This window comes from Sycon ciliatum, chromosome 4, assembly GCF_964019385.1.
Source record: "Sycon ciliatum chromosome 4, ocSycCili1.1, whole genome shotgun sequence".
In the NCBI taxonomy this organism is placed as follows: Eukaryota; Metazoa; Porifera; class Calcarea; order Leucosolenida; family Sycettidae; genus Sycon; species Sycon ciliatum.
This window is the reverse complement of record NC_088646.1, coordinates 4,165,333-4,189,320: the sequence shown is the minus strand read 5'-3', so window position 1 is coordinate 4,189,320 and position 23,988 is coordinate 4,165,333. Positions and strand designations below refer to the sequence as shown.

General features: G+C 47.8%; 2 protein-coding genes and 2 non-coding genes across 6 annotated transcripts; all 4 read left to right on the top strand.

Annotated features, from left to right (window-relative positions):
• Positions 1-60: 60 nt before the first annotated feature.
• Positions 61-6,974, top strand: LOC135813989 (tRNA wybutosine-synthesizing protein 5-like). 3 transcript variants are annotated; one of them, XR_010553144.1, is made up of 7 exons: positions 61-196; positions 316-612; positions 3,666-3,738; positions 4,666-4,710; positions 5,006-5,143; positions 5,672-6,547; positions 6,860-6,974. XR_010553144.1 is itself a non-coding variant. In XM_065327036.1 (7 exons), exons 2-6 carry the CDS (start codon positions 380-382, stop codon positions 6,176-6,178), a joined length of 996 nt encoding a protein of 331 aa, XP_065183108.1. In that variant the 5' UTR covers positions 61-196; positions 316-379; the 3' UTR covers positions 6,179-6,186; positions 6,459-6,627. The 3 variants fall into 3 exon arrangements, 2 of the variants coding, with proteins under 2 accessions (XP_065183108.1, XP_065183107.1); XM_065327036.1 differs by lacking the exon at positions 6,860-6,974 and having other exon boundaries at positions 5,672-6,186; positions 6,459-6,627; XM_065327035.1 differs by lacking the exon at positions 6,860-6,974 and having other exon boundaries at positions 5,672-6,627.
• Positions 6,657-6,730, top strand: Trnan-guu (transfer RNA asparagine (anticodon GUU)). The gene has a single exon. It is a non-coding gene; the product is annotated as a tRNA-Asn (tRNA).
• Positions 6,975-8,272: 1,298 nt separating the features above from the next.
• Positions 8,273-23,984, top strand: LOC135813988 (cysteine-rich with EGF-like domain protein 2). Its single transcript, XM_065327034.1, has 12 exons — positions 8,273-8,598; positions 14,241-14,323; positions 15,589-15,643; positions 16,401-16,456; positions 18,794-18,846; positions 19,449-19,487; positions 19,790-19,839; positions 20,764-20,881; positions 21,251-21,352; positions 21,799-21,885; positions 22,149-22,250; positions 22,658-23,984. The coding sequence occupies exons 1-12, from the start codon at positions 8,476-8,478 to the stop codon at positions 23,038-23,040; spliced, it is 1,251 nt and encodes a 416-aa protein (XP_065183106.1). The 5' UTR covers positions 8,273-8,475; the 3' UTR covers positions 23,041-23,984.
• Trnad-guc (transfer RNA aspartic acid (anticodon GUC)) lies at positions 21,599-21,670 on the top strand. The gene has a single exon. It is a non-coding gene; the product is annotated as a tRNA-Asp (tRNA).
• Positions 23,985-23,988: the final 4 nt, after the last annotated feature.

The following is a 23,988-nucleotide window of genomic DNA, read 5'->3' as shown; positions in this document are numbered from 1 at the left end:
GCACGTGGCGCACGTGATTATTTTTTTGAAACGAAAAATACTAGAAAGTAGAAATAGAAGCAAGAAAGCTGGATGTTGGATGTTGGATGTTGGATCGTTGTAGACTCAGTCATCTCTTGTTGTTTGACGCGTCTTGGTAACTACTGCGTGTGCTGCCCTATCTGTCCCAGACTGTGGCCTTGAAAAGTTGCTGAAGGCACAATCTGCTGGTACTTTTGCTCACCTCACAAAGATTCACCTAGGGTTCCCTGTAACAAGGCCATGCCTGTTGGGACTCCCCTAGTCAAATAATAAACACTACTACTACTACTGAAGAATTCTTCGTGGATGAAGTGACGGAGTGATTTAGAAATTTTAATCTTGACTAGTAATTACAGCCATGGAGAACCCTGATAAAGAAGTACCTGTTGTGGAGAACGTCACGAAAGAGCTCTTTCTGTCCGAAATATACCCTGCCAGAAAACCCGCTATTCTGCGTGGTATTGAGCTTGGCGAGGCTGTGCGAACGTGGACTCCCGAATATTTGAGTACAACTGTGGGATCAAGACCTGTGAAAGTGCACGTTTGTCCATCAGATAAGATGGATTTTGTGAAAAAGAACTTCGCCTACAAGTGAGTTTGTTAAATACACCTGTACGCAATATCACACACGTAGTAAATGTGCCATGTTGATAACATGTTTGTTTTTTAAATTTTTAAACGACCGGAAAAGCTCATAAGGCTATCACTCTACGTTCTCTGACTCCCGTTTACGTCTACGTACATTATGTATACGTCTACGGTGAAAAATCCAAAACGGGTGGTCGTGTCATCACACAGGCGCAGTTCTTGACCCGTACACGCTGTCGCGTTTTGGAGAAATTTGAAAATTCAAACGCACGTGTAAGGTCGCTTGGAAAAGACTGGGGGAGATACGCATGTTCATCCGAAAAGTTGTATACAGGTCAGACCTCGCTATAACGACCCTCGCTATAACCCTCGCTAAAACATAAACCTCATAACGTACGAAATGCAAATGTCCCCGCCGAAACTGCATTACTTCTGTACAAAATGTCCTCGCTATAGCGTAATGAACTAGAGTGTAATTTTCGCTATAACGCACTGTTCCGCAGTGTTTGCTTGGTCCCACGTGCACAGAGACCTCAGTATAACACAAAAAGTCCTACAAGGCTACAGTTGAGTGTCTTTCCGGCCCGAATCACATTCTTTTCTTGACATAATTTCTGCTCACGGCTTCATACCCTTGCTTGCATTCAACGCCAGTATGGGCCATACTGGCGTTGATGCGTTCTGCCAACACTACAATTGCGTAGAGTACATATTGACATACTTCAGTAGTGTTTTCAAAACATACAGTAGACACCCTTCCTGAGTTGATCGGAGTGGATCATTAGCGCTGCAGTTGTAATCAGTCAGCAAAGAGCGTCATTTTGACGTACATGTTGCATATTGGTGTGCCCAACTCACTATAACACGAACCTCGCTATAATATTAAAATGACCATGCCCCAAAGATTACGTTATAGAGAGGTCTAACCTGTACCCCCCCCCCCCTCCCTCACCCTGCCACGTCTACGTTTTCCCGTTTCCTCTGCTCCCGTTCTCACCCCGTACATGGATCATCATGACAACTGACCAAAACTCCTTGCGTGGACGTAGACGCAGCGCTTTGTACCGTAGTGTCATGATAGCCTAAACCAAGAAGTAAATGCAGAAGGGGTATGGAGGGGGAAGGGGGGGGACAAAGCAGACTATACCAAGAGTGGTGTAAGGATTTTAGAAGAATATATCCAGTGAAACAGAGAGGTTCCAGGCTGTCCAAGAGAGTGCTCAATACCGTGTGGTAGAGCTGGTTCAAACAATAGGAGGACAGAGGAAGTGTTTTTACTCAGAGTTTCACGCACTAAGCGATCATCAGAAAACAGGAGGCTGTGTTTCTGATGATCGCTTAGTGCGTGAAACTCTGAGTAAAAACATTTCCTCTGTCCTCCTATTGTTTGAATATATCCAGTGTATAGTTTGCTAGACTATAGACCAGAGTATATACTAGTACTACAGGATGAGTAGCTAGCAGGCAGATGGATGGACAGACAAACAGTCAGACATGAAGAGGCAAGGGACAGGCAGACAGATAAGCCGGGGCTTGGCCAAATATGTGAAGCCAAGTCAACAAGTATTCGGCGCATATTTATTTTCGGTTATTTTCGGCCTGGTTATATTTGGCCGAAAATTTGTTGCGGCCGAAATTTTGTTTTGCAAGGTTCAGTGTGACAGTGTATACATGTGGCAGCAGTACAGGCCGAAAATTTGATGCGGCTGAAATGGGTTTTAGCACAGGGAGGCCGTAATTCGAATGCGCCGAAAATTTGCCAATTAAAGGGGAAGTATACCCTAAAATCAAATTTTTACCAGTTGTAGTCTTCGGGGTGCTGAGTCGAATGGTCTTGGTCCGAGGAAGCTGAGACGCTCCCTTCCTACTTGAATCCCAATCGAACTCGCGCACTTCCACCGAAACTGGGTGACTGCGCCCTACTAGATGGGGATTTGTATGCAAAATGTCACTAAAAGCGCCATTTCGTTCTTATAAAAGCACGGATGACCGCGATTGGCCCATATGTTGTAGTCTTTTGGACGCTGAGTCGACTGGTTTTGGTCCGAAAAGGCTGCGATGCAGCGTTCCTCCTTTATTCCCAATCGAACATGGTTGAAGAAGCGGTCACGTGGTCCTGGTTGCCCAAATCACCTGGTCACCGCGCCAGCAGGCGACAATTTTCACACCAAGGTTCAACTCGAGTGACAGGACTGCACCCAAAAAAGGTCAAACAGGCTAGTAAGTTGTACCCTGCAGGCACGGTGACCAGCTGACTGGTGTGCGCAGGAGCACGTGACCGCTTGTTCAACCATGTTCGATTGGGAATAAAGGAGGAACGCTGCATCGCAGCCTTTTCGGACCAAAACCAGTCGACTCAGCGTCCAAAAGACTACAACATATGGGCCAATCGCGGTCATCCGTGCTTTTATAAGAACGAAATGGCGCTTTTAGTGAGATTTTGCATACAAATCCCCATCTAGTAGGGCGCAGTCACCCAGTTTCGGTGGAAGTGCGCGAGTTCGATTGGGATTCAAGTAGGAAGGGAGCGTCTCAGCTTCCTCGGACCAAGACCATTCGACTCAGCACCCCGAAGACTACAACTGGTGAAAATTTGATTTTAGGGTATACTTCCCCTTTAAATACAGTATGCCAAATTGTGGCAAAGATCCCGAACTGAATAGTATTTGGTAAAAGAATGAGACGATTCGATCCTCGTGAAGACCTTTCTATGGGGTGATGGTGGTGGGGATAATTGTGCATTGCTATTGTTGTCTGGATGCGGCTAATGGGGTCTTTCTCGGCACTTGTGCCAGTGGTTGTGAGACTTATCCACTCACCCCCACCGTTAGGCGCTGCATCTGCCGCTAGGGTTTACCGGGTGTGAGCGGCCGTCGTGAGTTCCCTTCGAGAACGGACACGATAATTTACTTTACTTTATTGTTGGCTGTTGAATGTAATATTTAACATGAAGCTCAGAGTTACCGCAATATAATTTGTTCTATTTGTCCACAGTACATGTACAGCACCGTCATAATGATACTCATGCTTGTGTTTTTGATTCTGTTTTGGGCTAGGAATCTTGGATTCGATGAGCTTGTGCAGCGTGCATCTGCCACGGGACCACTGACAGAGTTCTTCTATTCTGAGGTACCGCTACACGCACACACACACACACGCATGCATGCATGCAAGCAGACATACACACACACACCATTTGACCATTTGATGATAGCGATGCTACAGCAGAAGCCATAGTGACTTGTGCTGGGATTGCACCATTCAACAGCTTGCAAGGCTGAAGAATTGACCGCCACTGTTCAGCCTGGTCTACACCACACAGCTATGAAGTGGCTTTTTTCTGGCCAGTAAATCCCTACTTTTTGGTCTTTTTCATTTTTTTCACGCACACACATCACAGCACATACTCCGGCATGCACTGGCTGTTGGTAACCACCCAGGAGAATGAAAAAAGTCAGGAGGAGTCTGAGAAAGAGAAGAAAGATGTGTGTGACCATAATCGTCGGGAATCGAACCCGCAACCTATGGAAATCGCTGCACATACCGCACACCATATGGGACACACACACACACACACACGCGCACCCGCGCGTGCGCACACATGCACACACACGCACACACGCACACACACACACACACGCACACATGCGCACGCACACACGCCCACAAAATCAGTTTTTGTACATGCATGTGTATGCTTCCTTTTCTTTTTGACTTCTTACTCTTTTCCTTGTTAGCCGTGGTTGGCTATAAAAACCTTGCAATCGCCACGCAAAGTGGTCATTGGCTATCCCAGCCATGTATTGCTTGGAATAAAATAAATAAATGCTGATAACTGTAGGGCTAAAGTTCCGTCTAGATGACTGATTGTGCAGAAGGAGTGCTCAACATCAGAAAAGGAGCAATGGCAAGGCTTTCCCCATAGTGTTTGGTAGTATATGTACTTCTGTGGATACTTCCAGGTCATTGCCATCATACAACTCTATGTCTATGCTCCTGTATAACACTATTGTCTTCAAACCAGTACAATGTGTACTTCTCCTGTTTTTTGTGCAGAATGAAAAGTATTATCTGCGTGCGCTGGGCGATGACGCACGTAAGGTACATTTTGTTTTGTTTCTGGATTTGATTTGGCGTGTAGTGTATGCGTGCCGCGCGTAGTCTGCTTTTGCCTGAGACTATGTGCAGTTCAGATATCTTGTATCACATTTGAGATCATTTTGTAACTCTAACGTCCAGCAAAGCAAGCTCTTGTTTCATGTGTTTGTGTAAGTGGTATTACATGCTTGTAGCTGTGTTGTCCAATCCCTGGCTGAGTCAGGGAGGTTTAATGTCACGTGCTCTGCTCTGTGCTCTGGTATATCTGTGTTCCTGTCCTGTCCTGTTCCTGTTCTAGGATTGTGCTGATTTCGCTGTGCAGTTTCCAGAAATTGCCAATGACTTGCAGCTACCTTGCTATTTTGACGATAGTCAGTTCTTTTCCTCGGTCCTCCGCCTTGGTTCACCTGGTATTCAACTCTGGACGCATTATGATGTAAGTGCTCTTGTTAGTGAAAAACATTATTTTTTTCGTCGCATTAATTTGCATCGTTTCTTTAGTGCAGAGGTTTGGACTTTGAAAGTTTGAATGCATGCACTGCTGCCTGGACTAACGTTGCCGATTGACGTTTACCCTGCATAACCTAGTGCCCGGTGTACTTAGCTTCAGGGTTGGACACTGAAGTGTTTCATTGAAGTACTAAGCCTTGAAAGGGTATGGGACCGGGTACTGTCAATGTGGATTGCGTGTAGTGGCTGTTTTTGCTGCTGCTGCGGCTACTGTGCCTATTCAACTTATGGTGAAACTGCAATGTTATTTGTACGATCCCTTCTGTATGTGTGTTGCGTTACTCAATGATACGCGTCTGTTTGTGTGTGTGTTCATGTGTGCATGCATGTGCATGTACGTGTGTGCGTGCGTGCATGTACCTGTATGCTGGCGTGTACATGTATGCTGGCGTGTACCTGTATGCTGGCGTGTACATGTATGCTTGCATGTGTGCGTCTGTGTACATGTATGTAGGTGATGGATAATGTACTGGTGCAAGTAAAAGGAAGCAAACGGGTAGTGCTATTTGCACCGTCTGATGCACTACATCTCTACCTGAGCAGCGACAAATCACCGATCCTTGACCCACTTGAGCCGGACCTGAAAGCATATCCTGACTATGCACACGCTCAGAGGTGGGTGTGTACGCTGCGTGAGGGCGAAGTGTTGTTTATGCCGGCACTCTGGTCGCACAATGTCCTGGCGCTTGACTTTGGCGTGGCTGTCAACGTATTCTGGCGGCACCTGGACGCGGACATGTACGAAAAGCGCGACCCGTACGGCAACAAAGACCCATCCGTTGCCGGCCGGGCGCTGCAATCACTCGACAAATCCATGCAGTCTCTATCCGCACTTCCAGCCGAGTACCAGCAGTTCTATGCGCTTAGAATGATGGCTCGACTGCGGGAGAAATTCTGCTCTGCTGATGCGGACGGGAGTGGAAGCAGTGAAAAGCAAGAGAGTGAGGAGGATGGGAAGTGACCTGCAAGGTAAATTTTCTTTGCAGATCTCCCTACTGAGACTAACTAGTACTTGAGTCAATGACCAGCTTGCTTTATTGAGAGAAAGTTTATTCACAGACTGTGTGACCTGGACTGGCAGATTTGCTGTTGAATAGGAATTTTATTTTATTTTATTTTCTAGGCTATTTCACATTTTCACTGCATGTATTCACGGAAGCTTTTATTTCACTCCCACGCCCAGTTGACCCACTCCAAATCCTTTTCTCTTCTTCTGTTTTGTGTGTTTCTTCTCATTCCAGCTTTTGTAGACTCTGCTTTCAAATTCAAGGCGTTCTTTCAGTTATCCCTACAGCCCGCTCTGTGCACCCCTGGCCTTGCTACTTTGCTGGTATGTTTCACCTGCCAAGTGTCTTTTGTTAGTCTGCATTGTTGTTTATGATGATAAGTGATCCTGCTCGAACCACTAGACTCATTGTAGAGCTGCTGTGTTCCAGCGTGTCTCCGTGGCGCAATCGGTTAGCGCGTTCGGCTGTTAACCGAAAGGTTGGTGGTTCAAGCCCACCCGGGGACGCAAATCTTTTTTTTTCTTTCCCCAGAGCTGCAAGCAAGGTGGCCTATAAGCATATATGGACATGCTTGCATGTCAGACCTAAGATAATGCAGAGCTTTTGTGTCAACTATTTTTTTCAAATACGTGTAGGGTTTGTGCAGTAATACGTACTTCAGTGCAACAGTCACAGGAGCAAGGCTAATTTGTTGCAATTCCAAGTTTCATGCTCAATGCAATCAGCACGTGACGCCCGTCTTTCATTCTTTTAGTGCGGGGGAGAGAAGGAATGGCAGCAAACCAGTAAGATTTTTTCTCATTAGAACATTAAACTAAATGATTAAAGCCTATGAAGGGGAAGTGTAGCCTCGTGTCCATGATCGAATACAAACAGTACCAGCCTCATTTCAATACTGGATATCTGACTTGGGCCTGACGGTCTCTCTCTGAGGGTACTGTCTGTATTCGATCAGCCCAGCGGCTTGAATGCGAATCAGCCCAGTGAATGCTTCTGTGCAGCCTCCTCAGGCCAATGGCATTCAGCCCAGCACTGGCCTTGTAACGTTAGTCCGGACTCCGAGAGAAGTTCAATGTTCTTCCCCAAGCTTCCAGTCAAGTCTCTGCCCTCCAAACTATGCGCACAACAATCCCGGCAATATCACAAGTACAGTAAAACCTGTAACTAAAGACCACCGTGACTAGCAATCAGCCTGGTACTTGTACTACCGACCACTTCGCCAGGCACGGACGGTCTCACATTCAAAATGCAGAACCTCTAACTAAAGACCACCCTGCCACTAAAGACCGCTTTTGCTGGCACCAAGGGGTGGTCGGTAGTTACAGGTTTTACTCTACTAGTACTTGTAGTCCTTGTACCCAGTTGTGGTAGGTAGATCTACAGGACATACATTGATCATACTTATGACCTGCATCACCGGACTCCAGGAGTCAGGTTCGGAGTAAATCAACCACCCATTTATTTCCGACTGCACTGGAGTGTTATCTGATCATCCGGGAGACTGAGCACTCACTAACTCAGACTGAGATTCATGGTAGATCTACTCAGACTGAGATTCATGGTACTGTGCATGTACCGGTGACGTGTACTTGAAATCACTTGGTGCTGGAAGGGCAAACATCCTCCCTATCATAAATCGTTCAGTGTATTATACCACTGATCTACACTACACTATTTTACACTGTTTCAGTGACAGCACGATCATGCTCCTCATGAGCTCAGACTCATACTGTCATAGTCAGACTCAGAGTCAGACTCACAGTCACACTGCTGAGTCACAGTCACTCCTGCTCGCTTCCGACGCTTCTCCACGGGTCTTTGATTCTGTTTTGAAAGAATACGTCCGAGTTTGTACTACTGTGACAGTGCTGACACTACTGACTGTACACTTGTGTACAGTCATGTAGCTAGCCGCACATCACTCAGAGTCAGAGTCAAACCACCACGGCATCAGCTGAGAAATCCTGTACTGCTAGCTGTAGGCTACAGTGTAGCTAGCTGCTGGAACACAGGAAGGAGGAACAAGTAAATCTAGGGAATGTGTACGTGTGCACACAGAACAGACAGGCCAAGAAATGAATAAACTACACCATCAAACTGTACACTAATTTTGTAATTGTAGTGAACGAGTTTTGGGTTATCTATCCCGTAGAACGAAGCCGGCACATCGGCCGGACTTGCGGATCGCGGAGGCCTTGTCTTTGAGTTTGACGCACGTCCGAACGCGGACCGAAGCTGGCGGAAGCGCAAGATGTGGTGCCCACGCCTGGTGGCTATTTCAGTGCTACTCTCTGTCTTATGTGCTAGCGGCGCTCAGGCGGGTAGTAAGTCGCAATGCGAGCGATGCAAGAAGCTGGTGAAGGGCTTTCGTGAGGTGAGCACAAGCGCTCGAAGCCATGCATTTCTTGTCTACGTCAGTCAGTCAGGGTATTAGTAACGTTACTACTATTACCCTTACCCGATACTTGCATCGGAGTATGGTGAAAGGGGCAACAGAATTATAGGGGAATTCTATCTTGCCACGTTAGTCGCGGGCGCCGATCCCCGACTGCTATTTCAGTCGCCGCCCCCTAAATTTACTTGCAAATCGAGATCAGTTGTAAAACTCCACTTTCGGATTTATTGAGTAACAACAAGTCATAATTCCGGTCACCAGTAACTTATCTCATCCGGAAGTACTAATAATTACGCGAAATACCTGCTGCAAGTGCAAATGACCAAGTAATTCGTTTTTTTAGGAATCATAATGAACTCCTTGAGCCTCTTGTACGGGCAAAATAACACATTTGTGAAGAATCATCACAATTATATAAAACGAATCATCAGATACAGTAATGATTATACAGACTCGGTAGGATCACTGCAGGTTCACTGGATGCGTGCCTCCGCCACCACTAGCACAGCAGGGGACTCAGGCACGGCAGGAGCAAACATGCTCCTTGAGCCACGCAGGCACATGGCACCACGACGCACCAGGGCAAACCCAAGGCGGCAGCGCAGCAAGGAGATAATCTGCGCGTATGGCTCCTTGCTCTTCTCAGCCAGGAGAGAGGCGATCCGCGAGAAAAGCGCATTGGCATGCTTGCCATAGCCACTAGAGGCAGAAAGTACAACGGGCACGAAGGAGGCATACTCGACTTCGCGTACTCGCTCTTCGTACTTCCGGCGTTTTTCCTGTTCATGGCGTCTGTAGCTAGCAGCGAGGGAGGTGGCACAATTCGAAGACGCAAAAGGGTTGAACACCCGTACATCAATAAAGATGCGCTCGAATCGGCCAACCACACACCACTAGCCGCAACGTCCAGCCGAGCTTGCTCCTTCGTGACAGCTGTGTGATGGCGGAAGGCCTCTCCGGTGACGGGCTGGGGGTGCGGTTCCACCGTCACGTTATGAGCGACCTGCCTTAGAGCTCTGGCGGTGATGTCCCTAACCTCGTTATGTCGCAGCGTCGAGAAGCCACCAAACGGGCACGACAGGGCGTGACTCACATTCAGCGACTTACTGCACGCGCAGAGGCTTGGGAGCCGAGGAGGTGTCCAGCCGTACCGGATGCACAGGCCATCCCGGAAGTCTCCCTTGGTGAGGGTGAAACCATGGCGGCTGAGGGGGCGGCAGGTCAGCCAGCTGGATGCACCCTTTTTACAGGGGCCAGCTCCCGGTGATCCGAGCGAAGGGCGTCAGCCATAGACTTGGATGCGCTCCGCTTCTCGGCACAAACTATCGCCTTGACCGTCCGGAGCTGAGTCAGAGAGTCGCCAAGAGACGACTCCTGCTCCAGCAGGCGAGACACGAGGCTAGCCGTGATCCTTCTGGACGAGGTGTACTGCTCAGCCATTGAACAGGGGTTTGCCATACCCAGTCCCCCAAGCCGGCAAGGTAGAGAGAGTAGGGAGCGAACGGTTGTCCCAGGTGGAGCTCGACCCGTGATGGCGGGGATGAGTCGACCACTGATTGCGTGTTCCAGCGGTTCAAGCAAGGATGGAGGAGGTCCGGCAGAGGAAGGACCACTTGTTTTGCAGGCCATGTGTGAATGCGGAGTAGGCGGCTTGTGGTTGCGATGCAGCGTTGGTCGTGAGCTGCGCAATTTCCTCACACCAGGTGGCGACCTTGGATTGGACAAATTGTTCTATAAACTCATCCGTACCCAAAGGTGCACCAAGGTGGCGGCAACCATCACACGTGACCTGCACACCGGTCCCCTCGAACATCTCGACAGCAGCTGCGTACCTGGAGGGCTTGACCAGGAGGAGTGACTTCTGGGCGTTGCAATGGTAGCCATACCCGGGACCGTGGCTGACAAGATTGTCCCACCACTGGCGAACAGGCGTTAGCTTCCCACCGGCTGCAGCATCGTCCGCATACCAGCCCTGTTTCGCACCAGGCACTGCAACTTTCTTGATGAGCGGGAGGACTCCAAGCGCGGATACGGGCATAGCCAGAGGGTCACCCTGGGTGGTACCCTCACGCGATAGCAAGCACTCTCCATCAACGAATAACGTTAGGCAAGATGGTTGGCGGTGGGTATTGATTACAGCTGGCGCTATAGAGAGACAGAGGTGACGGATGTTCCGTAGGCAGGCTTCACGGCTAAGCCGGTTGAAGGCGTTTGAAGCGTTGGCGAGCAATATGGCATCCGCATCCTCCTCACGGTAGACATCATGCATCGCATGGATGGCAGCTTCAATGCCGCACTCTTGACCGGCACACAGTTGAAGGGTGCCCGCTGCATCTTGGATATCTCTCCCGGTGAAAGTGAGGATGGCTTTGCCGACAATGCGCCTGGCCACTTCACCGATACCAATGGGTCAAACACCCGCGACTTGTCAAGGGCTATTAGTCGGCATGCGACGAACGCCTCCAGTGTCGCTGGGTTGACGTATGTGGTAGCAATGCGACAAGTGCATGTCGCAAGCGAGTCACACAGCTCATCCGACGCTTTGGAGAACGCGGTGCACATGCGCCGCCATCCATCGGTGTCCACGCCCGATGATGGCCTAGCCGTGTCGTGGGTGTGCAGGGCGGCCCGGTGGATGACGTCACGGGTCAGGCTTGAGAACATCACACTGTGGGGTTGAACAGGTGGCTCACCCGTGAGCAGAGACTCTGCATCAGCCGGCTCCCCTGCCGGATGTTTGCTGACAAGAAGGTCACGGGTGGTGTCAGTGCCGACAGTGGTGTCCAGGCTGAGAACTCCTTTACAGCCACCACTTGAAAGCTGATGGAGGGCGGATGGTAGTTTGCCGGAGGACACATTAGTGGCGAACGCCCTTGCCAGGTCAGGGGGGGGGGGGGGGGATCGGGCGGCTGGCTGGCTGGTTCCTGTCCTGGACCTACTTCTGGATGGTGGTTGACTCGCAGAGCAGTTCCGGCAGGCTTGCTGTTCGCCAAAGTTCAAGAAGTCTTCTTAGGTGTTCCTGTGGAGACGGCTTGGTATGGTTGCCCTACGGGTTCTGTAACATCAGCTGTGGGAAGACCATCGCCGCCTTGAGTGCGACATCTTCTGAGGCCGAGGCACAAGCTGTGGAAGAAGGCACTGAGCTGGGAGATGAACGAGCGTCCGACGGTGCCCTGGGGAACTGGGAACAGGTTGGGGCGGAAGTGGACGACAACCTCATACGCCTCAACGATGGCTGTCACAGAGTCTTCCCCTGTCAGGTCTCCAAGTCGGAATGCGGTGCGGTCCGGTGATGGGAAGACTGGTAAGTCGGGGACCTCTGCAGCGTCCGCAGATCCAGCCGGGCCCCCAGTGGCTGTGGCATCTGTGTCGAAGTTGGGAGTGCTAGAGGGTTGGCTGTCACCGGCATCCAGTGTGGCCAATAGGTGCGTTGCCTGGCTGTCGGTGATGGTGTCAGGGTCAGCGACTTGGACCGGTGTATTAAATGACCCGGTTGCATTGGGGCTGCTGCAAGTGGCTAAGTTGCATTGATACTGCTGCAAGTGACCACCAAAAAAACAAATCGTGGACATACGCTCGGTGCGTTGTTGCTTGTGGCACTGGTCCCTCGAGAGAGAGACAAAATAAAACAACAACATTAGATCCTATTTAGGATGCTTGTACGTACTACAGTACTCCTCATGGTAAAATGTTACTGTAGCACCGAGGCTCAGGCAGGAATGAAAATATGTGTAGCAGGTTACTGGTAGCAGGTAACCTCCTTCCTCCCGTTTGTTGCCGGTATTTCCACTCAGCCTAAGCAAGGATCTTGACCGTCTGGTCCTTTCCTGTGAAGTGCAATTATCATAGTGCTGGCAAAAGAGGCTTACTGGTTGTATTTATAGTAAAGAAAAAAAGGATCAAGAAACTACAAGTTAGTTACGCTATAGTGTCCACTAACATAACCAGTTACTAAACAATCAGCTCATGCGATAACATTGCACGACACTGACCGACGGTACTGACGTTCTACAACTAACTTAGTAACTGGTTATGCTGGTAGTTTGCGCTACGCAAAGATACATGTATATCAAGGTTAGGCGAGACCAAAAATATATATAGATTCCCGGGCTCTCCCGCACCAAAATCGAGCCAAAGCCATTTTTTTTGAGCAGTTCATACATGTAGAGTACTGATCATGTGAGTAGATCTGTGACGTGAAGTCACACAAACCCGGGTTTGTACGACTCCCCGATGTGCAGATCAGGGTAATTGTTGGCCGAAATACAGAAAAATAATCGAACGGGTAAACCGCGTACCTGTTTTCTGTAAAAAAATGAATAAAATTTGCCGGAAAATACTGTAAAAAAAGTTCAGCATGGCATGCATACATACATTGGAAAAAAATAATAAAATATAAATTCGCCCGCCCGCACCAATTTCACATGGATCCTGCCCGGGAATCTCGATTATATTTTGGTCTCGCCTTAGCACTGGGTCACATGATCTACTTCGGCGAGGTGTTGCTTGTGAGACTGATGTGCCAGGGTGCAGGAGATCCGAGATACAGCGGTTCTGCCGGCATTGTCCAGTAGTTCACTGTGTTTAGTCACCATGCAGCCGTGCGTGCATGACTACTGAGTCACTGAGTACTTCCTCCGTATACTAAAACTTCGTGACTTTTATTTGAAAGCTGCGCACAGCTCTGGAATTGATCCGTTTGACTCGGAATAACACTCGTGGCGTTGTCTAACCTGTTTACAAGCTATATACAAAGAAAAAGCAACTCAGACGGATGAGATTGAGTTTTTTCAGAGTCTTTGTCGCTCATGTCATTGTCTCCTGACGACGCGGACTCCGCATCGCCAACAGTCGCCGCTTCCGCTCGCATTTTTGTTCAGATTCTTGTCACCTGTAGTGATGATCCGACTCTGGACTTTGGCTACGTCTTCTTCATCTCTAGAGCTGTGTACGAATCGGTGTCCACTATATTCAGTCGTTCCAACCCGCGACCTCCATTATGCCGTGAAATGAGTCGTACAAGCACACCCACACGCTTCGCATTTTCTTGCCAGGATAATCCTTCCAAGCATTCTACAATGGCTTCGAGGAGGTCCCTGCGATTCCCCTTGGCGACAAAGGAGACGTCTGACTGGAGAGAGGCGAAGAAAGCCAGGCCATCGACATTCTGATCCTGAGTCTGCGCTGGTTGCACGACGACTGAAATGTTTCATCTTGCCGTGCGAGCGTTACAAATCAGTATTCTATGTTCTCACGCTGCGTAGATCTATGGGGCCGCGCACCGCAAGTACGAGCCTGGCCACGAGTGCCGCGTGACTCCGTGTTCCAGCCACGAGCTACACTTCGTCACTGTGTCCAGGTGTCAGTCTCGAGCAAGTAAGTGTTAGTTTTTTTCATTTGACTCTTGACGGTTTCTGTCGGCAACGTCCTCACACGCATGGCGTCCGTGGAGAATCTGTTCGGGATCAACCAAACTAACCTCGACATGGACGTGGGTTGTCGATGACAGCCTTTGGCGCCGTTCGTTGAGCAGGTTCTTGCTCAAAAACACCGTTAAAAAAAGTCACGAAGTTTTTGTATACGGAGGAAGTAAACTGTTACTGTTCTCTACTGCTGTCCAGGGCGAGAAGCGCACGTCCAGGTCCAACTTTGGCGGCGGAGATGTTCACTGGGAGGAGCGCAAGAAGGTCTCCTACCTGAAGAGGTAAGCACTAAGCAGTTAGTAGCTATGCATGCATGCATGCACACCGGGCGCTGTGCATCCCTAGACATGCACAAACTGGAATGTGAAGTGGTGCAGGGCACACACTGGATTGAAGTGGTGCAGGGCACACACTGGATTGAAGTGGTGCAGGGCACACACTGGATTGAGGTGGTGCAGGGCACACACTGGATTGAAGTGGTGCAGGGCACACACTGGATTCACGTGATCAGTTTTCACTGAGCAGCTCTGTGCACGTAGATTTTCTAGTACTGCAGCTATGGCAGTACAGAATCATTAAAGGCAACTAGGCAAGTGCTCCAAGAACAAGGCTTGGTTATTGTACTCTCTTAGTATTGACTCCCATTGATTTTTGCCATACCTAAGCAGTCAAATATTCCTGCATATTTCACTCCTTAGGGCTATATTGACTGCTTATATTTGACTGCGTAGGGGTTGCGCAGTTGAACGGTGCCTAGTGCAGCATTGTCACTGCATGAGTAGGTGGTGGTGCAACGGTTGCACAATCATAAAACCGGGATTCATGAGGTTATCGTTCTGGAATTTGAAATACGGACTGTTTGTCGTGATAAATCTAATATTGACTTCGTACTTGGTCAGTATAGGAAATAAAAAAACTCGTAAAAGACCTTGGCTTTGCCTCGGTCTTTTACTCGGCTTTTATTTCCTATATTGACCTCGTACTCAGTCAATATTAGATACGTAATTTTCGGGATAATCCAAAAAGAATTTTGGAATCTCATGAGTTAATTCAAACTGATGCGGGATAATCCCGAAAAAATTGGGATACTTGGCAGGTATGGGATCAGATACTGCCCATGACATCGAAGTATCTGTATTGTAAACTCCGAGTCACATACGTTTCAATGGGGAGGAGCCAGAGATCTGGCGTACGACGTCACTATTTCCACAAATACTGGCGAAAGAGTAGTAATATCTCCATTAAAACTTGTGCCCCAGGGTGCCCGGTAGACCGAGGAGCCTGTAACTTTGAGGTCTCAGGATAAGAGAGATGTGAGTGTACTTGTTTCCCTGCCTCTTTTTTCTCCCTCTTGTTTGAGACAGTAATGCAATTGGGGAAATGTTTCTATTTCTGTTGTTGTTCTTGTTGTTGAATTCTTTATTCTCACGGTGTTGTTGTGGTGGTGGTGGTGGTGGTGGTGGTGGTGGTCGTCGTCGCCGTCGTCGTTGCCATCGTTGTTGGTCGTGCTGCTGGTGGTGATTATGCATTGTTCGTTGTTGTTCAGTGAAACTCGTCTTGTGGAAATCATCGAGTCAGCATGTGAAAAGGGCAACCATGGGGTAAGTGTAGGTTACCAGATTCAGAACCATTCTTATCATATTTCCCTTGCAAGCCCCCCCCCCCCTTGTGTCTCTGTCTCTGTCTGTCTCTCTGTCTCTCTCTTATCCGGCAAGGTGAATGTAATTTCTAAACCACCTTGCTACAAAATTGTTGCATCATACAAAAGAGGGCTTTCTCTCAAGCGGAGGATATTATTTGCTAACTTTCTACTCATAGCTCACCGTGTTGGTCGTAGACTGATTACAGGCTACCAGTTCAAGTCTTACACAGTGCATATCAGGATTGTCAGCTGTTAGCTAGTAGAATTCTTGTATAGTTGCAGTGTGTACTTTCACACTTACTTCTAAGCTCAATGATAACCTTAATAGAGAAATTGTGATAAAACACACCTTGTGAAATGGCTGTAAATACACACCTGCACACACAACACTCTCTTAACTGCAAAGTTCTGGCAAAGAGCAGAAGGAGCACTCTTTGCCAGAACTTTGCAACTTAGAGAGCGCTGTGTGGGCAGGCATATACTCACCGCTATTTTTGCCAGTTGTGTGTTTTACCACCATTTATCTACTCCTCTTAAAGTACATGCATTGGAGTCCTCACATCACATCACTCAATGGTATTGTTGAATCGAGGTTTAAGTCGCTTTCTAATGTGACTGGCATCCTTTTTGAACATTGACCTGTGTCATGGACGATGCAATCATGTCAATGTATTAAGACCGTAGTCAGCGCTGCGTCTGTTGCTCTCTATTTCCAGTGCACATCCTTCTTGGAGCAGTACGAAGAACTCCTTGAAGTCTGGTGGTTTAAGAAGTAAGTGCCTCCGTCCCACCGGCTGTTGAGTTCTGCATTGCATGCTGTCACATCCAACGAGAGAGCAAGCCCTACCGTGACTTGTTCGTCATCATTATCTTTTTCCTAGGCTAGCTGAGCTGGTGCTTTGTCACGTGTCACAGCTGAACGCCCTCGCTGGTCCTGGCACGCCACCAGCCACCAGCGCTACTGTACTGTTCGTAATGTCGTTTGCACATTGAGGAGAGGAGTAGGGGAACATTGTCTTTTGCGGCGTAGCTACGGTCATCAAAGCCTTTCTTCCTGGTTTCAGTGCTCTGTAGATATATACTGCTATGGAGATTTGTACTGCTATGGAAATGTGATCTGCTATAGAAATGTGTACTGCTATGGAGATATGCACTGCTATGAAGATACCGGCATGCACTATGGAGACAAGTACTGGCATTGAGATGTGCATTGCTATGGAGATTTATGCTGCTTTGGAGATATGTCCTGATGTGGAGATGTGACTGCTATGAAGTGTACTGCTATGGAGATGTGTACTGCTATGATGTGTTACGTTACTGCTACGATGTGTACTGCCGTGGAGCTATTTTCTGCCTTGGAGATGTGTCCTGCAATGGAGATATGTACTTCAATGGAGATGTGTACTGCTATGGAGATGTGCACTGCTATGGAGATGTGCACTGCTATGGAGATGTGTACTGCTATGGAGATGCGTGCTGCTATGGAGATGTGTACTGCCGCTAATATGTACTGCTATGGAGATATGTACGGCTATGGATATATGTACTGCTATGGAGATATGTACTGCTATGGATATATGTACTGCTATGGAGATATGTACTGCTATGGAGATATGTACTGCTTCGGCTTGTTTTATTCAAAGCCCCACATTTAAGTGGATAATAGCAAGAAGGTACACTCATACCTCGGTTATCCGGACCCCGAAGTTACGGGCACTTCGGTCTACCGGGCACCCTGGGGGCAAGTTTCAGTGGAAATATTACTACTCCTTTGTCACTTTGTGTGGAAAAAGTGACGTCACATGCCATGTTCTGTGCACACTTGTGCACTTTCCCCATCAAGATGTATATGATTCGGAGTTACGGACATTTCAAAGTTACGGGCAGTGCAAGGTCCCGAACTGCCCGGATAAACAAGGTATGAGTGTACAAGAGAAGAGCTAGAGAGAAAAGGGAAACCAAGGAGGAGTCCAGGTAGAAAAGGAAAAGTCACTTGAAAGATTAGAACATTGAAAGGATCAGTCACACAGTATGGTGGAGAGGTGTACTGCTATGGAGATATGTACTGCTATGGAAATTTGTACTGCTATGGGGATGTGTTCTGCTGTGGAGATGTGCGCTACTATGGAGATGTGTACTGCTATGGAGACGAGTACTTCTATGGAGATGTGTACTGCTATGGAGATATGTACTGCTATGGAGATATGTACTGCTATGGAGATATGTACTGCTATGGAGATATGTACTGCTATGGAGATATGTACTGCTATGAAGATGCGTACTGCTATGGAGATGTGTACTGCTATGGAGATATGTACTGCTATGGAGATATGTACTGCTATGAAGATGCGTACTGCTATGGAGATGTGTACTGCTATGGACATGAGTACTGCAATGTATGTACTTCTATGAAGATGCGTACTGCTATGGAGATAATTATGTACTGCTATGGAGATGTGTACTGCTATGGAGATGTGTACTGCTATGGAGAGGTGCACTGCTATGGAGAGGTGCACTGCTATGGAGATGTGTACTGCTATGGGGATGTGTTCTGCTATGGAGGTGTGTACTGGTATGGAGAGGTGTACTGCTATGGAGAAATGTGCTACTATGGAGATGTGTACTGCTATGGAGAGGTGTACTGCTATGGAGATGTGTTCTGCTATAGAGATGTGTATTACTATGGAGATATGAGCAAGTTGTAATTTGACGTATGAATAACAGCCTAGTCACAGCCATGTAATGGAAACTGGTCCAGGGCACCAGCTTCGCACCAGTTGGGGTCTGATTTCACCTAGCTTAATTGTAGCTGTTTCGACCTTCCGTCTGATTGGTGTAGCTGATCACACAATTCTGATACTGCTCCAGCCAGTCCAGGGTGGCTCCATGGTGCCATCATCCATTACTAACTGTGTTTGCTAGTGTTCCGTATCCCAATGTCATCTACTGTTGCTCTCCACTATGGCATACAATTATGTACTGTTGCTCTCCACTATGGCATACATGTACTGTTGCTCTCCACTATGGCATACATGTACTGACTGTGATCTTCATCTCTACCTGTACTGGAATCAATCTGATCATCATCATCTCTGCCTGTGGTGTGCAGGCAGGACAAGTTTCCGGATCTTCAAGACTGGCTATGCCGTGTCAGGACTAAAAGTGAGTTCTAGCGGGAGAGAGTGCTACAGAGTACAGTGTAGTGTGGTGTGGCCACTGAGTGTGTAAGTCCCAGTACTGCAGCCTGCTGTAGTTTTAGCATAGCGGCTAAGCCTGTAGCAAGGCTAAGACGTTTAGATTCAATTGCATGCCAACAGTAACCTACCATACTTTTGTTCTTGTTGTACATGCTCTATTCTTGCTGCCAATGTGGTAGGAGCTCTCTGAATCGCCCTCGAAAATATCATTATTGATGTCTACATGTACGGTAAAGTCCGCTGCAAACGCCCACTTCGCAGCAAACGTCCACCCAAGCGGGTTCATACTATTTTTTCCATTCAAAGTTCGGCCTCCCAGGGCTAAAACTCATTTCGGCCGCATCAACGCTTCGGCCTGTACTGCTGCCGCATGTATACACTGTCACACTGAACCTTGCAAAACAAAATTTCTGCCGCAACACATTTTCGGCCGAAAATAGCCGAAAAAAATATGCGCCAAATATTTGTTGACTTACAGAACACTTGTAACACTACAGTATATTTGTTGTCATGTGTTGGTTGATGTGATCTCTCTGTGTGCTTGTTCTGTGTGTGTGTACTGCTCAGCTTGTTGCCGTGATAATGAGTTTGGAAAGAAGTGTGCCCGTAAGCAGTGTGTGTGTGTGTGTGTGTGTGTATGTGTGTGTGTGTGTGTGTGTGTGTGTGTGTGTGTGTGTGTGTGTGTGTGTGTGTACGTGCGTGCGTGTGTGTTGAGCTTGTTGGATTTCCTTGGCGCCGTCTCTGCACTTTCTTAAAAGTTGGTGCTGCAGCCTGCAAGTATTCGGGGAGTAATGCTTTGAGGGAATGATTTCGGGTAGAATGATATCTTCAAAACTTGGTGATAAATCAACTATTGATTTCCCTTGTCTTGTGGTGTGTGTGGGTGGGTGGGTGGGTCTCGTGCACAGCATGTCCAGGCGGTGTGGAGAAACCATGCAATGGAAATGGGCAGTGTGAGGTGAGTACCGGTGCACTGAATGCTCGTACCAACTCTGCCAGTCCATCACCCAGCACATCGCCAAGCAGTACAGTACAGTGCAGTTCCGCTCCATGTTCTCACCACGTCCCTGGGCAGTGGGACAGTTGTGGCACATGATGATTTGTTTTTGCTAGTGTGCGATGTCTCAAGCGAAGTGTCCTGACATCTTGGGAAGAAATTCAGTAGTGCAATATTAGTACTGCATGACGATCGTTTTGGGCGACGTGAGACTGAACTATAGGCATGAGGCCAGCAGCAGCGGAATGTCCTTTCTGCAATTGTTTGTGCGGGCAAAACATGCATGCACTTTAATACATTACGTGCATATGTGGTAATATTCAGCAAGCGGTGGCATAACCATGCGCTCTCAGTCGAACCACAAAGCATAAGGGGCCGTCCGTAATTATCGAACGTTTTTCACCAAACGAATTATTTTAGTTTAGACCCAACCCCTCCCTCCCTCCCCCTCAGAACGTAAAAAAGGTTTGACATATGCATGCATATTGCAAGTGTGTAACTGCTCCTATGGGCATGCACATGTATCAATGTTTTCTGAAACGAAATTGGTCAACCCCCTCCCACCCCATAACGAAATTATTTCGTTTTGTGAAAAAAGTTCGATAATTATGGACGACCCCTAAGGTGACGAGCTGGGAATGCAGTAAATTGGAGTATGGCCGAAAGCTCTGGCGCAATATTTAATTGTGAAGCGGGGGCATAAGATTAATACCATTAACAAACTCTTTCCCTGGCTATGATTGGTGTGTCCATGCACAGTGAGGCCATTTACATGTTATTCCGAATAACGGTGCTCGTGTTGCTGCTGCTGTTGTCGTATGTGCATCTGATGCTGGTAACTGCTTTTCGTGTGTTTACTCTCCCTCTGTGACCATGGTAACACAGGGTGCAGGAGACCGTACCGGCTCTGGGATATGCAACTGTCGCTATGGTATCACGGGAACAAAGTGCGATCAATGCCTGCCTGGATTCTTCAATGAGACCAAGCTCAACGATTGCCTAAGTACGCTGTGAGAGTGTATTCATGGTGGCACGTGTTACTTAAAGTACTAGTTACTACAGGACTCGTACATATTGCAGCGGACATGAATTGAGTCACAGTACTGTACATGTTGTATTGCATGGTGCAGATTGTCACTTCCCTAGCAAGCATCCCAGGAAGTAGGTACCTGAAGTGTATACGTAGGTCAAACTTGTAGGTCATGCTGGCACGGTTGTATTGAACACCACCCCCTGCTGGCACGGTGCACGGGGCAGTGGCATTCAAAACACAGGTACAGTTGGGGTGTCAAGACCGGTCTATCCGCACACGTATCTAGGTGTGTTTGAATCATTGAGTGTGGTCACGTGCTTGCTGCATTATTATGCACAGACTGCCATCGCGCTTGCTTGCTCAACTGCACCGGAGCATCGGAAGAACACTGTCTGGACTGTGGGCCAGGATGGAATAGGCTAGTTACAGGAGGATGTCGAGGTAATGCAAGTACTCTGTTCAATGTACATGTACTCCATTTTCTGCTAATAGTGATTCGTTGTCTATTTTTGTCTAGTGTGCTTTCTTGTGTTTTACTTGTGTGTTTTTTTCTTGTGTGCAATTGTTATGAGAGCTGAAAACAAGAATGAATTACAGGTGTCATTACAGCTGTGAACACCTGTTTTGGTTGCTAAATGTGTGTATGGTGTGTTGATAGAATTCAGTTGTGATTTCTTCAGTAGTCAATCCTCGGTAGTATAGTGGTAAGTATCTCCGCCTGTCACGCGGAAGACCCGGGTTCGATTCCCGGCCGGGGAGGACATTCTTTTTTTCCTCCATTTTTGCAGTTTATGATCCTTCACAAAGAAAGTGTTTTCACTTACCGGCACTTCCACTTGCCTCTTTGTTTAACTTTTCTTCCATGTGTTGGCGTATCCGCTGTACAGACATAGATGAATGTTTGAGCAAGTCGCTGCACAACTGTGCTGCTAATCAGTACTGTGTGAACTCTGAGGGTAGCTTCTCCTGTCAAGGTATTGTCTCCCACTACCAGTACATGTATCTCTCAGTGTGCATATCCTTTCTCTAGTTTTCATTTATTTGCAATGTCTGGAATGTTTTATACCACGGTTGTTATCCCTGGAGCTAAACTGGGAAGCCGAGAGGATGCAGTTCCTTTCCTGGCAGTACTTGACCTCTTGTCCGTGAAAAGAATTTCCCACATGTACTACACCCTACATGTTGCTAACATTGCCTGAGCCTCGCCACCTTTATCACGGGTGTTGTTTTTGGACAGATTGCCACACGAGCTGTGCTAGCTGTGAGGACCCTGGCCACAAGGACTGCAAGGGCTGTGCACAAGGATACAGATGGAACGCGACAGCGACGCTCTGTGATGGTGAGTGCCGTGGTGTTGGTCGCGATTCTAAGTATATTCATTGTAGGCAGTTCACGATTGTCATTGTGTGTGTGTGTGTGTGTGTGTGTGTGTGTGTGTGTGTGCGCGTGTGTGTGTGCGTGTGTGTGTGCGTGTGTGTGTGGGTGTGTTGCACAGACCTATCTTACGCACATTAGTTGTCTGATGACTGCCTAAGGGCATGAAGCTACTAGTTACAATGAAGATGCGTAGTGCTCTGTGACTTGTGTGTATCATGTGTGTGTGTACTACACGCACATGATACACACAAGTCACACAGTATGTACATGTGTATGCGTATACACAACCTGCTGCTGTGTGTACGGATGTATGTATATTTATATTTTGTTTATGTGTGTATGTGTATACACAACCCGCCGCTGTTGTAGATATTAATGAATGCGAGGAGGGTGTGGAGGATTCCACAGCTTCGGCGGCACAGGAAAAGGCAGCAGCAGACACGGGCGACAAAGATGCTATTCCTGCTGCCGCTGCCACTGAGCTACCCCGGATTGCTGCCTGCAAGGAGACTGAGACCTGTGTTAACAAGGTGGGTTCGTTTAGCTGTTTGTGCAAGCGGGGCTACAAACGCAAGAAGGGTGGCTGTGTTGTGGATACGAAGTACAAGGAACCGGTCTCTGAGCAGTCGGCGGTCACTGCTGATGACTTACCGCCCGTTGAGGAAATCACTGCTGACGACGATGACGATGATGTACCAGCAGCCAAGGAGTCACACGCCACAGCGTCATCATCCAGCAAAGATGAGTTGTGATCATGATAGTGCGATGGCAGTCCTAACTCATAACATGACGCCCAATCAATCACTAGTGAGTTGTATTTAAAAGCTGACGGTTATATTTCCCCGTACTCTGCTGCTGACTTGATCTCAACGTTGCCGATAATGGAGACTACCTGCGCTACTACCAGTACTAACCATTGCTAAGTGAATCCAGTAAACACTAGACTAGACTGCACATGCATTACACCTACACTCTAACAGCACATGCACACACACACCTACACTCTAACAGCACATGCATTACACCTACACTCTAACAGCATACACGCATACATATACACTCTAACAGCACATGCATTACACCTACACTCTAACAGCACATGCACACACACACCTACACTCTAACAGCACATGCACACACACACACACACCTACACTCTAACAGCACATACACTCTAACAGCACATACACTCTAACAGCATACACGCATTACACCTACACTCTAACAGCACATGCACACACACACCTACACTCTAACAGCACATGCATTACACCTACACTCTAACAGCATACACGCATACATATACACTCTAACAGCACATGCATTACACCTACACTCTAACAGCACATGCACACACACACCTACACTCTAACAGCACATGCACACACACACACACACATACACTCTAACAGCACATACACTCTAACAGCATACACGCATACACTCTAACAGCACACACACCTACACTCTAACAGCACATACACTACTGGACTGTATACACCTCATCGCCTTTTATTAAAGCTGGTCACTGCCGATTTGAAATGATTTGTATTTATCTGACACTGAACTGCTGACTTAAACTTGCTAGGATGCTAATTCTGAACTAAACTAATGCTGCCTGTTCTGAGATGCATTTTGCACTTTGCCGGTCGTTCAAAGTCGTATCCTCCTCACCAGCAAATCGGCCCTGACATGACGCA

Excerpts from the sequence above, each read along its gene's own strand:
- LOC135813989 (XM_065327036.1), top strand. The coding sequence starts at position 380 with ATGGAGAACCCTGATAAAGAAGTACCTGTTGTGGAGAACGTCACGAAA. Across the intron at positions 613-3,665 it reads AAAAAGAACTTCGCCTACAA|GAATCTTGGATTCGATGAGC; the intron begins GTGAGTTTGTTA and ends GTTTTGGGCTAG. Across the intron at positions 3,739-4,665 it reads CAGAGTTCTTCTATTCTGAG|AATGAAAAGTATTATCTGCG; the intron begins GTACCGCTACAC and ends TTTTTTGTGCAG.
- LOC135813988 (XM_065327034.1), top strand. The coding sequence starts at position 8,476 with ATGTGGTGCCCACGCCTGGTGGCTATTTCAGTGCTACTCTCTGTCTTA. Across the intron at positions 15,644-16,400 it reads GTGAAAAGGGCAACCATGGG|TGCACATCCTTCTTGGAGCA; the intron begins GTAAGTGTAGGT and ends CTCTATTTCCAG. Across the intron at positions 20,882-21,250 it reads CAAGCTCAACGATTGCCTAA|ACTGCCATCGCGCTTGCTTG; the intron begins GTACGCTGTGAG and ends TATTATGCACAG.